Below are 14,964 nucleotides of genomic sequence, written 5' to 3'. Positions count from 1 at the left end.
AAATCTTCTGATTTGACCGATCTACCGTGCTGGGGTTTGTGTGCTGCAGATCACACAATCTTTAAACACTCACTGCCCCACAAAAATAAAAGTTATTAATTCTGGCATACATTTCCCAGAATTTCGGTGTAATGATCCCTACTTAATTGTCACGTTTTCTTTCTTCACTCAGCAAGGGATGAATGAAGAGCATGGAAAAAGAAATGGGGCAAAAATCAACAGTCAGACATAACGTGACTTGCAATCCTTTATGCACAGAAAATGTTGAGTGTTGAGCATAGAGAGACTTCACCAGAACACCTTCAAAAAATCCAGGAATTTCCTGATCCCACTGTGTGAAGGAAGAGTTTCAGGGAGCCTGAATACTCAGAGCACACCACTCAACACTGCAAAGCCTATTCTGTTCACGTAGGCAATCGAAAGGGATTAAGTTTCTGGTTCAGTTTTCAAGAAACACACCATGAAAAAATCTACAGTTACTGTGTTGACAGAGCGATGTTAAGAACACCAAAAAAGCCTGACAGTTCTTTACAAAACAGACTACACTTGGTGAATCTTCATGTTCAAGAACAAACTACAGGACTGCAAAGGGCACTAGATTAGATCCTATCTGAATACATTCATATACAGTAATATACACTACCTGACTCAGTGTAGTTTGGTCTTTTCCCACTGCTTTTATGCATATAACTCTCAAATATTAAAAGCATTTTAGAGGTTCATAATAAGGAATTTATTTAAGGATTTACACATCCATTTTTATGTTTTATTTCTTGCAAATTTGTTGACACTATCCTTCAACAAACAATAGAGGATTACACCACAAAGACTGCTGCCAAGGTGGACAATGGATTTATTTTAAACAATGCACACTACAAGGACATAAATGCTCAGCAGTTCATATCACTCCCTGTATATTACAGTCCTCTAGATTTCACCCTCTCACCCAAATATTGAGGTTAGAAAACGGTGGGTTTTTAAAAGGTACCTTGCCTCATTTGAAAATGTGAAGAAATGGACAGGGCACCATTTTTCCAAGTAGGTTTTTCCCCAGTGTTCCCATAAGAGTTAAAAGAAATCTGGTCCTATTTAAATGGCCAGGTTCTGCTTCTGCTTTTTCCACATCTTTCTCTACAATCACCAGCTTAGCTACTCTCACCCTCAACTTCTCTTATTCTGCAATAGGACAGTATCCATTTAACTGGATTAAGTTTCCCAAGGCACAATCAATAAAGTGTTTCTGATATCCCAGCCTGCAGACAGACAAGTGCAGGAGGAAGGGAAGTGGGGCTGTTGACAGCAGGCAGTGCCCCCGCCAGCCCACACTCACAAGTGTTGACAATAGGAACTGAAGGCAGGGAACGTATCCAATCTCACAATGAAAGCTAATATTCTATATCAAATTGGAAAATGTAATTTATACGAATTCCCAGGGTTGGCCTAACAGTACTGACTTCAAGGGGGGCTGGAAATTTAAGCTAATAGTGTTTTCCTTCAACAGCTCTCAAAAGCATTTACTTTTTCCCAGTCTATCAGATTATGTCTCAGGTTATAAATGCGAATGTGTTCTATTGCCGTTCTCATTCTGTACATTTCTGTGTTCCTGTCAACCTGACATTTATGCTGCATTTTTTGGATACAGAACTTGAATACCATCTGCTGAGACCTGACTGGTCATATCAGTATTTGCCTGAAAGGTTTTCACCTACTGCATTTCATGGTAAAGCATCTTAAGAAGTATGGAACGATTTCCCAAGAGTACCAGTCCCACATAACCAATGACAGCTTTTGTTTTAAAAGTGTTCCATGTCCTCTTTCCTATAAGGAATCTGAATATCCTAGTTGCTCTTCTTTATTTGATACTTAAAAAAAAAAAAATTGGAAAACACATGCCTGATGTTAATTGATCTGTACCATAACTGGTAGACAGCAAATACTTTTACTGTTCTCACACAACTTCACTACTTCTGTTCATTTATGACCTTATCAGATGGAAAGAGAATAAATTAAAAACAAACAAACAAACAAACAAACGAAACCCCAAACCCACCTTTGCAGGTAAGCAGAAAAATTTTATCTTTACTTCTTTCCAGGTTTCCTGTGCCAAAGAGTTATTAATGTGTTCCTCAGAGACACAACTTAACCGTTCCAACCCAGCCCCGTAAAACAAACAGCTGATTTGTAGACGTCTTGAGAAATTGTTCTCTTTCTTCTTCTAAAACAGTGGATCTCTCTTCTAAAGCTATAGACAGTAGATGTATCAACTCTTTTGAAACTACCAGTATAACATATTGTTGGCTCAGCACACCCCAGCACAGTACACTGCTGTGCACACACCCACAGGTCAAGCTGAAAGATCACAGCAGCATCAAGCAACCTGGAAATTTTGAGCTTTAGCATTAAACAGACAGACCTCCATATATACAAGTTCAGCTTGAGCACATATGCCTTTTTTCAGGGTTTTCTCTAGAAGAAAAGGCCTTTTCACATCCAACCACCTATTTTACTTTAAGAAATGAGCCCCCTGTAAAGCTTCCCTTAGACCTATGCTCCCATAAAGCTGGAGATAGGCTTTACTGTACATTTTGATCATAAAACTTTATGTTTTAGTTTCTTAGCACATAATAACATAAAAAATGAGTGTGCAGAACAAGAAATAAGCGCCTCAGGGAGAAAATCTGGCAATGAGAAAACAGAATTTCTGCCACACAAAAAGTCTTTGCAGCCTCCAGAATCACATTCGCAGTGATAGTGTCAGCTCTGCTAGGCTAATGATACTGGTCTTGCACTTTTAAATTGCAGAATCAATGGCAAGATTCGAGATGAAAGTACAGAAAATTATTTTTCCTAATACTTTTAGGAAACTAGTGTTGGTCTGCTTTGCAAGCAGAGAATTACCACTATCGAGGGCCAATTCAAACAAAATAATTTCTGCTTCAAAATGTCTCTCAGGTATTAAATTTTTCTGCAAAATAAGATGTTTTGTTAATACATTTTATTTCCAAGTGAAACAAAAAAAAAATAATAAAGATTCAACTAAATATAAAAGAGACAGGTCCTGACAAAAAAAATTTGAAATCTAAGTGAGAAAGAGGCAAGAGAACCTCACGTTTCCTTTTTAGAAGCAGGTTTCTGAGCCCAGTCACAAATACTAATACAGAGTCAGGAAACAAAAATTAAATCTCTTGAGCCCCAGTCTTGTGCCTTGACCACAAAAGTAATTTTTTTCTTCCTGGAGAGACTATAACAGGTGGTAAATAATTACCACTAGGAAGTAGTGGACATCAAAATTAGTCTGGATTGGAGTGTAGAAATGGAAGTGTTTTAGAAACAAACGTTGCTTTGTCAGGAAAACTTACTGAATAATTTACCAGGTCTTCTCCACCCCTACTCTTCAGATCAATGATTATCAGCTTTAATATTCCACCATTTTTCACCTAAAACAACTCTGTAGCACCACAAGAAGACAGCATTAACTCTTACAGTTCTTTTAACCTTTTTGGTGCATCCATGAATTAGTATCTCACATGGAGTTCCTCTAAATCTACATCTATACTGTTTTGAGACCAGCAAATTGGTTTCTGGATAATATTCCTTACTCCAAACAGATGCCAGATGAGACAAATGCAAAATCAGGTCTCTCAAATTTGCAGTGCAAGCGGATCACAGTGAAAACTTTCGAGGAGACCTAAAACGTGAACCAACAGCAACTCAAGTGTGCACATACAAACACACACAACCAAAAATTCTATTTGTTTGAATTTACAGAGTCAATTCTATAACAGCAATGGAAATGTAAAACAATGTCCTGGAGAGCCACAGGAAACTGAAGCTCTCCCCCACAAGGATTATGAGCTTCTGCCAGCAGCACTGCTGGTCTCACCCCACCCAGAGTGCTGGAGTGTTCCCACGGGCTGTGCTGCAGGACACCCCAGGCTGCTCCTGGCCTTTGTGTCACCCTGGTGTCAGCAGGGTGTCATTGCTGCCACGGCTGAGCTCTGCCAGGGAACATGGGCACTGCCTAGTGGGAGAGAGAGGAGGACAGCAGCTGATGGCACAGGGATGGGGAATCCCGTTTGCATGCAATGATCAGGCTGTGTCGGGCTTCCCTTTCTATCAGCTCCAGGATGGACTAGGGCTTTAAACAAATAGTTATACAGAGGAGAACTGGGCCACACACTGTCTCAGCTAATTGGAACAGAGGAGCTGAACCTCTGGTTTAGGAGTTTTACAGGTGATGGTTTTTCGGTGTGTTTTCTGTGGTTTTGGGTTATATCTGCCTTCATTTTCTCACGGTTTAAATTAAAAGTGCTTTAAAAATAATGATAATTAGAGCAAACAGTATACTACTGGAGTCAGCTTCCTTCCTCCAAGCTTGTTTGCCACTGCTTTAACAGTTACAGCATCCCCAACAATTCCCATTCATGATCCAGTGTTCACAAGGGAACTACTCCAAGGACCATTAGAGGCCTGATCTGGTGTCAAGATTGCCAGCTGGGCTGTCACTCAGCCACAGTCTGCCTGCTTAGTCGGGTGCAGATAGAGAGCATCAAGTGCCCTACTGCCTTTCTGTCACAGGGAATACTACAGAAAATTAGAAGATCACTTATTTATGGTCTCAGAAACATTGGACAGCATTCAAAGTCTGCTGAAGTTTTTTCAAAAGAATTTGCTATTTCCATGAACAAACTTATTTCTCTGAGGTTGAGCTTCCCACCATAGTTCTCCTGCTTGGCAGCTACAGATCTCTGCAGCAACAATTGACTCTCCTTCCTCACCTGCTGGAAAGCTTTGTAGTCATACAAATATCGTTTGACTTGCTTTAGAAAACAGTCTTGTTTTGTCTTTTCTCTCTCTGTGGTAGAAAAAACACTCCTGAAATTTATTATACAATTGAAATGGGCTGCATGAGTGTTCACTGCTGACATCAAGCTGATCAATCTGATCCACTTTTGCCATGGAGAGCTAAACCATAGCTTGTGGAGTTTAGTGTGTTTGTAGGGCTGGGGTTTTTTGTCCTGCTGTTCAGATACCTGCTATACTTTGGTCTGAGCACAATGTCTTTTACATGAGATTTCTTGGTTTTCCAAGCAAATTATTTTTATGGGTTCATTAAAATAGAAGCTTGAATTTTGATAGTCTACAGGGTAGATGAGGTTCCATTCGGAGTTTCATTAGCTCCAGGACACATGTTAGAAGCACATTGATTAGGATGAAAATGTGAATGAGAGCTTTAGGCTGTTCTCAGTTCCTTGAGTTTAGCCAGTACAAGGATTTAATTGTATTTCATTTTTATACAAACACACAAATAGATGCACATTATCTCATTTCTTTCTAAGGAGAAAACCTAGGAAATTTCTGTGAATGTTTTTGAGAGACTGTTCAAAGGACAGAATGCACTTCTCAAAATCTTAACTGCGGTAAATCCATTAAAATATATAGACAATAATTAGATGGTAATGAGGAAAGTAATAAAAATAACATCATCCCACAATAAACTGAAGATTTGCTATAATTAATCTGTGCTCTGCCCCTGCTAATAGTCATAGGAGTATGAACCTCTCTCTTCCAAAAATACATTCAAAAAACCCTTTCTTTTCAATTCTTAAACCAACAAGAACATGGGCAAAAAATCTGCCCCCCAACATTCCAGTTTACACACCCTCAAATTTCAACACTGTGTTATGTGCCTTTCTATCTGGGGGAGGATTTGCAAAGGGAGAAAGAAATTCAGTTGATTACATTAATATATCAACAAGGGTTGCAGGATTTCAGCATTGCTGAAAAATCAGCCCTCATGGCTCCCCAGCTGCTTCCTGATCATATAACAAACTCAATCTTCTGTTTATGGAATTACAGCCTGTTACCATGGAAATAATTATGCTGCAATATACCCCTGCAGGATCAAATAAAGGAAGAGTGATTGAAGAGAGCAAATACTAAGGGAGGAAGCAGTTACTCAAATAAGACTCTGGTAATTAAGAAATGTAGCAAGGATAACTGTACACAACACTCAAAGGTAAGTGGGTTTGCATTATCACATGGCATGTATATATGCAACATATTCTTATAGATTTGCACATTTTAAACCAAAAAGAAGAAAAAAAATAAAAGAAACACAGAACTTAAGTATCATTTATGTGGTCTCTATCTAGTATGTTCCAGATAATTTCATGGCTACCTAGCCAAGACATGCTGTTACACACAACAATTTTGTAATTTGCCCACTTTCAACTGGGAGACAACGTTCAAAACTGTTTCTTAAAGATACTGTTCTAACTCCTGGTATAATCTAGAGCTAGCCTGTTGTCTGTCCTTTTTAATGACAGATCTTTTCACTGTAAACAGTTGTCATGGTAGAGATAATTAAGATTGTATATAATGTATTGTAGTATTCGTTTTGTACAGTCATTGTAATATATATTCCCTTTTCCCCATTCTGAGTCTTGTATAGTGTCTGGAAACCATCTCACACTGGGTTGAAATGTGAGAGGGGGTTTGGACTAGGGAATTGGATTTTGGGGTTCTCAAACCATGGCAGTGAAAAGATCTAAGCATACAACAGTATAAAAATCTAAGTAAACATCAGAGCAAAACTGAAGGTTTTCAAATCATTCACATCAGTACGATTCATTTGATATTATTTCTCTTCATTAAAAAAATAAGGCAAGAACATAGCCCCATAATTTCTGATTCCTAATCCAAACTGACTCTTGTAAAGAGTAAAAGCTATATACAGGGCTTGGTTTCTCACACAGACCTTTCACAAAGCCTCCAGACTTTCCTTTTGCTGGAGAATAAGATAAAACCAAGTCTGCATGGTTGCTTCAGGGTGTGCTGGAAACTCAAAGTGGAAGGATAAAGGCTCTGTGTCAGAGAATAAATAGAGAACTATGGATCGCTTTCTGCACCAGGCTCTCCTACTTAATGCAGCGTGGTAGGTTTGCACTGACTCCTTTTATCAGGTACACAGGAACACAAAAGCAGGGAGAACTATGCCACTATAGTGAGGCTTTTTAGCACCATAGCAAACAAGTGGACTCAAAGGTTATTGAACTGTCATCAGTGTCTGGCTAAATCCACTGCTGACTTGAATATATTGAGTTTTTCCGTATCTTTCAAATCCTGCTCTCAAAAGCTGGTGCCATTGTCCTTGAATGTTTTAGTCATTTTTGTTGATAACTGGCACAATCAGCAGGAAAATATTGAATTTGCTTGGGTGAATCCCATTCTCCCCTTGGCCACAGTCCTGCTCTCTTTCCATATCAAGTATTTATGAGTCTGCAGACAGTGACAAACCCATACCATTACCAGAGCACTAGTATGTACAAGAAAGCCCATCTAACACCCCTGTGTCCACACACGTGGAAGGACACGAGGCAGAGAAACACAGGAATGCTCTCCATGCCAGTGGCTCCATTAACCCAGTAGCCTCTCAAAAAGTGGCAGATGCCAGATGTTGCAGATACCAGGAGCACTGAGGATTGTGTGAATGCAAGAGAAGGCCCAAGTAGCCAGCAAGATTCTGCTGACACTTTTCTGCAAAAGTGAGAAGTCAGCTGCAGGGCAAGATATGAGACTAAAAAGCACAGACTTACTGCTAATCATAGGAGGGCAGAGAATTCCCTCTGGATTTGTTCCATCTGGTGAAAATCTAGGTCATATGGCACTTAGAGGTGTCTTGCATGCCCCAGGTCTGGAGAAGTGAACAGAGAGTTTAGAAGCTCCTGTCTGACTGTACCTCTTCCTCAGCCACACTGAGCACGAGCTCTGAGCAGCTGAGCTCTGGCCCCAAGGTGTACAGTACTAACAAAGCTGCAGCTCATCTCAAGCTGCTAGATATGTCAGGAATGTTACATTTAAACTTGTCAACGAGTTCAAATTAGTTGGGCTCAGTCCCCTAATAAAAATTATTCTAAGATTCTTGCTTATGTTCTCCTGTTACTGCTCCTTCTGTATCAGAATTGGAAACAAAAGACAGGGTTCTACAGAATTGGAGACCACATATGGACAGACGTTTCAGAAATATCCAAGCCTGATGTCTCTGGTTAGACCCATATCCACTGATACAGAGAAAGAGACAATGGACAATGACAGGAGCATGTCTCCATAGGATTACCAGGGTATGTAGAGGCCTTAGCATGAGGAATACATTTCTGAGTTCAAAATCAGAAAAAACTGTCAGTGCATGTACATCTATTGAAACACATCCCCACTCACTGGCCTTCTCATCTGACACTGATGTATCCTCCAACCATCCACCTGGGATATTTGAAACACTTGCTTCCAAATAGCACCATCTATTCTCTAACGATTTTCTAACACAAACGCCATTTATACAAATAAATTATTTCCTAGCCATGCTGTGATAAGCCTACCTTATTTTCTCACAGCTACTCTTGTTAAGGACAGGTAAATAAGAGTGTTTACAAATAGCTCCCAACTGAACACCACGAGCTGCAGTTCATAATGAATAAATGTCAGAACAAGGAGCAGCAGACCAGCATTATCTCCCCTCCCACATGGCTGTCCTTCAGCTACCTAATGCTCAACAGTTTTTGAGATCTCATTTTGGGAATGCTGACCGTTCTAGATACTACATCAGCATCAAAATCCAAATTGGCAGGGTCCTTTGCTTAATCCCAACTCAGCTGTAGTGGTTAAAGGGCTCCTGCCTAATCACAAATATGTTTGCTTGCAAATTGCAAAGCTGCCTGTCAGTCACTTCTCACTAAACCCCAGAGGGATCTTGAAATTTTGAGGAGATTTCTCTCAGTGATTTTAGCACAGTAAGAACAATCAAACTGTTGCATTACAATGAAGATATGTTCCTGAACCATCTGCCCAGGAGCAATTCGTAAGTGAACTGAAGATGGACCTCCAAGAATTCAACTCACTTGTGGCAATATTCCAGTATCAGCCAGCAGTCATTATTTAATTAGAGCCACAAAATATTTCTTTTACCTTGAATAATCTCACTAAATGCTGCAATTTTGAAAGGACCCACAAGATGCCCAAATTCTGCTAATAATTTTAGGCAAGATACAAATAACAAAAACATGGGAACAATTTATTCAGTATCTTCTAAAGGAAATACTTCATTCTGAAGTGTTATCTATATACTGCTCCCTTTTAGACATCAATCTGTGTTTTTAAAATGGGAAAGAAATTAAAACTCTTTAATAATCTGAACACATACCATTCACCCCCAAAAGTGAAATAATTTCTTTAACATTGACTCATTCTGATACTAATTTCAGTTTTAACCTTTCCTCAAGACACAGGGAACTAAATAATCCAAATGGAAAGACAGGCACAATTTACCATTCACTACAGGTGACTAATATTATTTTCTTTAGAAATTAAGCATAAGACTAGCTACACAAACTGGTACACTATTTGGCTTGATAAACACTCTCAACAACTTATATCTTATTATGGTTTGGACGTGCTTTTGTTTTCTACACTGCAAATTTAATAGTACTGAATAGGACATTTATGGACAATCTGTGCTCAGTGGCACTTCTGTAAAAATCAATGCAGATTTTGGGCTTTTGCTAGTTAGTTTCCAAACATTTAAACAATTATCATGCTAATGAGTGTTCCTTAAACCTGTTGATGGTTTTAGCTCTAGCACAAGGCCATTCTGACCTGCATATGCCACTCTTTTTGTCCCAACTCTGCACTTACAGTTCCCCTAAGACAGTACACCTAAACCTTGCACAAGAACACTTCATCCTCAAGTCACTGTAGGAAATCAAGACTGGATTCACAGTCACTGCTGTGTTTTGGAAAATCCACCCCTTTCTCTATGCTGTTGGATGCACACATACCATTGAAGCTAAGATAAGCCAACCTAAGCTCTTGAATTGATGGACAGTTGTAGCAATTGGGGTATAGAACTCCAGATCAAGCAGAAAGCATTTTTAACTACAGAAGTCATTAACTTCTTTTGTTCAATATCACCATATCCCATCCCAAAGAGGTGGGATATGCAGCTATTCAAACTATAACAAAAACCAGAAGGATTTCAAAGGCAGTCCTATAAAGACAATTCCAATTAAATTAGTATAAAATTATTTTATACAAATGCAATGTGATATTCACCAGCAACATACACATTTTCCTGTCAATTATACATTCTTACAAACTCAGAACAACACTAGAGATATCAAAGTCTCACATCTGTATTCTGCTCTATGTCAACCTGCCAAGATTTCTATAAAGCCAGAGTAACTCTTGGCTCCAACAAAATGGCATGAATATAAAACCTGCGTCATGCAGTAGAGTCAAAACCAACACTTGCAGATGAAACAGGTCAAATCCCTCAGTTTCAAAGGAATAAGGAACACTTAATTATGGTAGTTTTGCATTTTTTTGGTAGCCACTAATTTAAAACAGGAATAAAACCACTCTACGTTCTACACTGTGTAGCAGGGGAAAAATGTTTGGAAATTCATTTATACATCAATGGCAACTGAAAATTAAGCAGCTTCAAGGTCTAAAAAAAGTTGATGTCAAATTTCTTCAAGAAAAAAAAAACCAACATATTTTAAGATAAGAAAAGATTATTGTGATCTACTCTGTCCTTTTGAGCCATATAGGCAAGAATATTGCACAGTAATTCCTATCTTATACCCATATTTTGTGGTCGGGTTTTTTTCAGCTTTTCTTTTTAAACAAGAAGCTGGCTCCACTGTGAGACCATTTACCAGCACATTATGGAACTGCACAGTAGCAATCAATTACAAGTATCTGTACAGTTAATGACCAGCACGCCTGAAAGAAGTATTTTCTAACTCTGGTCCACATCAGTTCATGAAAGTAAAAGATATTTTCAGCAGAACCAAGTGTCTGAATTGCAAATCTGATTCCAGCAGTTCTTCAATACAGCTCTGAAGGAAGCAGGAAGTTTCTAAGAGTGGGCAAAAGTCAGACCTAAGCAATACCTTAAATTGGCAATTTAAGATGGTAAAACAGAAAGTGGTTATTGTGAAATTTAACTGAATGTGTATTTGTGAATTCCTTTGTCAGAGCAAATGTAATCTATAGGTTACTCTGCAGCTCTTCTTTCTCTTACTCTTCATAAATCAGAAAATTAATTACCCAGAAAATGGTCTCCTGTAGTAGGAAGCTGAACAGGTCTAATGTATAATTTATATATGGAAATTTAGGTGTCAACACTGTGACAAATCCTCATGTAAATATTTTTGCAGCTAAATTTTTCTGTATCTGTCTTCCACAAAGAATGAGCATAACAGATTATCTCGATGATAAGACGTTATTTTGGTACGTGGGGCAGAACTGCATTTTTAATTCTTTCTCAGCTACAAATCAATCGACACGAACAAGGTTTTTGTGCCCTATGAGAGAAGCTATTTTGATGCCATCCCTCTTCGGAGAGCACCATTCACAGTGAGAGCACTAACATGAAGAAAACAGAAATTAAACAGAATGCGGTTTTCCAACATCCACCTTGCCATCTGTGAGGGGACATTTTAAACTCTTGTTATGGCCGATTAGGGTGTTCTGAACATTCCCTCCTTATTTTGAGACTGCCATTGTAACTTAGTCTAGTCATTTCATAAAGGCCTGTGCTTCAAGGGAGCCTTGGAAAAGAGTTTTGTTTTGTAACACACTTCTAATAACAGTCTTTGAATTGATAACTACCTAATGGGCACTTCATAAGGTTCAGAAGCTCTAAGTATTTCAAGTCTGACAACTGAATCCAAAAATCTCTCTATATTGGGGTGCTTTCTACCATGGGCACACTAAAATAAGCAACACTTAAACACTGACTGCAGTCCCATAACCATTAAAGCACTTTCTCAAAATCAGCTACCAAAAGTTATGGAAATTTTTGAATATTCAAGCTTTAATAGATTTAAAGATAGGATAAGATCTTTGGCATTTTGCAGGGAAAAGAGTGTTTGACATATCTCTGACATTTCCTTGTTGAGTGAGGAATCACTGCACTTACATTTCAAAGCTGAAAATGTTTTCTATCTTACACCAGCCTAACAACATCATCCTGTGACTGGGGAGAGAGTTGGAAGTCACTTACTCAGAGAAAAGAGCAAGGAGCTAAGAAGTTCTGTTTATTTCAAACCACTTGGACCCAAGACTAGTCAGTTGAAAATGACATTTGGAGAGGCCTTTTTTGATATTTCTTCCATTATTTTGCTTATTTGCTTTTGAAGTCAACACACACATTCAGCATTCATAACAGCCTGTGGAAGGAGCTCCATATTTTAACTACATATTGCATGAAAATGCATTTCTGGTTTCTTCTTCTTAGGTTTTGGTTGTTTACTTTTTTTGCAGCCTTGCCACACTATTTTCCTATTCCCTAGACGTAATCTCTTGGAGACTGTTCATTAGTGCAGTTGGAAATTTAGTCTCATATGGCATGGCTGTTTTGACATTATGTCTTATTCACAAACAGCCCTTCCTGACAAGCTGAAATTCATAAATTTATCTCCTACTCCAGCTACTTGGAAACATTTTATGCCAACTCAAGAAACCTCAACAGCACAGGCTTTTGCCTGACTGACAGTGAGGAGGGGGATGGCAGGTGAGGAAAAAACCCACAGGAGTGGAGGGGAAACTTGGTCATGGTACATCTGTTGCTGAGAGAATAGCAGCAGTGACTCCTGACTGAAACATGCACTTCAAAATGACTCCCCTTACTCCAACATTAAATTACTCCCTGGAGAAAGAACCAGCCTTGAGATACAAGGAGCAGGAACAAAGTGATTTTGCTGTCCCGGACTGTCTTTTTGCCTATGGGGACAGATGGCACTCCTCCCTGTAGTCTCCTCCAGATCCCTGCTGTGCCACAACCAGTTGCATGCCCACCATCCCCAGACCTTGAGCATAGAAGGAGGTCACAAATCTTACTCTGGTTGCGCCTCGCTGTCTTTCTCAGCACAGCCTCCTCCAGTCGGGCTTTTTCTTCCCTCTCCTTCCAGCGCCTCAGCTGCTCTTCTCTCATTTTGTAGAACAAGATCTGCTTCTGCTCTTCATTCAGCTCTGCCAGGAGCTCAGGGTCAATATACATGTCACGCAAAATTTGCTGCAGCATGGTGACTCCAAAAAAAAAAAAAAAAGGAGGAAAAAAAATGAAAAAGAAAGAAATCTGCTTCTAATTATCCTTGTCACTACAGTGACAAAACCCCACTGATGGCACTCCAAAAAGAAACCTGCAACAAAGGAGCTCTCCCACACCTGCCTGCCCAGGAGAGGTTTGATTCTTGCTCTGGCCCTCTTTGTGCAGACATGTTCTGCTCCTTGACTTCACAGGGACAGAGTTCTCTGCTTATCTCATCCTCCAAAGGTAGGGACAAGTGTCAATGGAATGGAAGGAGGAGAAACAGACAAGGATAACAACAGCACATAAAATGCAAAGTCCAGGAGAAAAAAAGAAAAAAGTCACTTCAGTGGTCTTGACTGCAAACCACTAAAAATTAGGGATTCTTGCTTGAACCCATCGGCTTTGTTCCTTGAGCAGAAGGAAATTCAATGGAGAGAAAGTCTCAGACTTTCAGGTCAAGCAGTTCCCCTCAGCAGCAATACATTCCCAAGGGTGTAAGTGTTGCCAAGGGTTTATAGTGATGTCATGGCTACAGGTATCACCTACACTAACAATATCTATGTCACTTTGGGAACTGATCTCTCCTGATAAGAGAGGAGAAACGAGTTTGAGTATTATTTCCCAGTCTAGGCTGTTAACTAGTCTCAACAGAGTAAGTCATATTAGAGGTCCTATTTACCTGGTGTTGACAAATACTGTCATGCAGCAAACTGATTAAAATGCCTCTAAAATTAAAAGCAGATGTAACAAAAGCCACACGAATCTTATCACTTTATAAATAAATTAATATTAATTAAACTAGACTAAGTTCTCAGCAATTCATGCAGACTCTGCAAGCCCTGATGGTAATTCATTTTCCACTTGGTGGCTGGAGAAAGTTACAATGGTGCTCTCCAGGAGATTATGGCTTTTCACTATGTGACAGTTTTATTAAAATCGGTAAAACAATATTATTTCAGCACCAGGGCCAACAGCCAATTAATTATATAAAAAACAGCAAAAGCAAACCCTCTGGATTTGGGAGCCAGTTTTCACTGGACAGGGGCTCAGCTCTCAGCTCCTCCAGGGAAGGGTGGCACTTTGTGGGAAGGGGGCCACTTTCTGAGGTGAACTAAGACCTCGGAGTCATAACAAAACACAGATCATTCGCAGGCTGAGCCACATCCTTCTGCTTGATGTTTGCACAAGAAGGAAGAGCAAAAGCAGGTCTGCATTTCCTCATATCTGCTTTATAGATAGGGAGCTGTCAAAGTCTTAAATGACTTCCATGATATTATATTCAAAAACTTAACTGCTAATCCATCTATTCATGTATCATTCTTTTGACGTATGCAAAATACTAATGTCCTAATTTAGGCAGAAAACAAAACTGACATAAACCAAAATTCCAGAGAAGACACTGTATCACCTAGAAGCATGATTGTGGCACTGTATTCACCTAGAAACCAAAGATTAAGCTTGAATGATGCCTTCAGTTAAAGCAGAATTTCAGAACCCGTGTTTGGGCTTTAAAGAGTTCAAGTCCACATGCTACTCTGCAATTCAGGATCTCTCTTATGTACAGATTTTATCTCCTAAAACAAAATACCTTTTCTTTTATTATTATTTTTTAAGAAACAGGGTTTGGCAAAAAAAATCCTAGGGTAAGGAAGATTTTGTTACTGCTTCTTTATTTCACTTGGTCAGGTACAGAAAAGTGGGACCCTGAGGGGGTTGGCTTTGTTTCTCTGCTTTTATTCAATTATATTAGTGCTGTGGCTCCACATTTTGGCACTAATTGAAAAAGACTCACCTTTTCAAAGGCTTCAGGGCAAGCAGTTTTGCTGTTTTAGTCATTTGTCATCATTCTTATTTTATTTTGCTTGACTTCC

At 39.2% G+C, this 14,964-nt stretch overlaps 1 protein-coding gene across 1 annotated transcript in view; it reads right to left on the bottom strand.

Moving 5' to 3' along the window:
- The window catches only part of SH2D4B (SH2 domain containing 4B), a 61,602-nt gene extending 48,504 nt beyond the window's left edge, over window positions 1-13,098 (bottom strand). The window contains exon 1 of the mRNA XM_029963183.1: window positions 12,901-13,098. Within this exon, the coding sequence (XP_029819043.1) occupies window positions 12,901-13,084 (184 nt within the window). The 5' untranslated portion in view covers window positions 13,085-13,098. The remainder of the gene's footprint in view (window positions 1-12,900) is intronic.
- Window positions 13,099-14,964: the final 1,866 nt, after the last annotated feature.

Source organism: Manacus vitellinus, unplaced genomic scaffold (assembly GCF_001715985.3).
Source record: "Manacus vitellinus isolate BGI_N305 unplaced genomic scaffold, ASM171598v3 scaffold_54_pilon, whole genome shotgun sequence".
NCBI classification, from domain to species: Eukaryota; Metazoa; Chordata; class Aves; order Passeriformes; family Pipridae; genus Manacus; species Manacus vitellinus.
The sequence above is the reverse complement of the archived record's forward strand: the minus strand, read 5'-3'. Positions and strand labels throughout refer to the sequence as shown.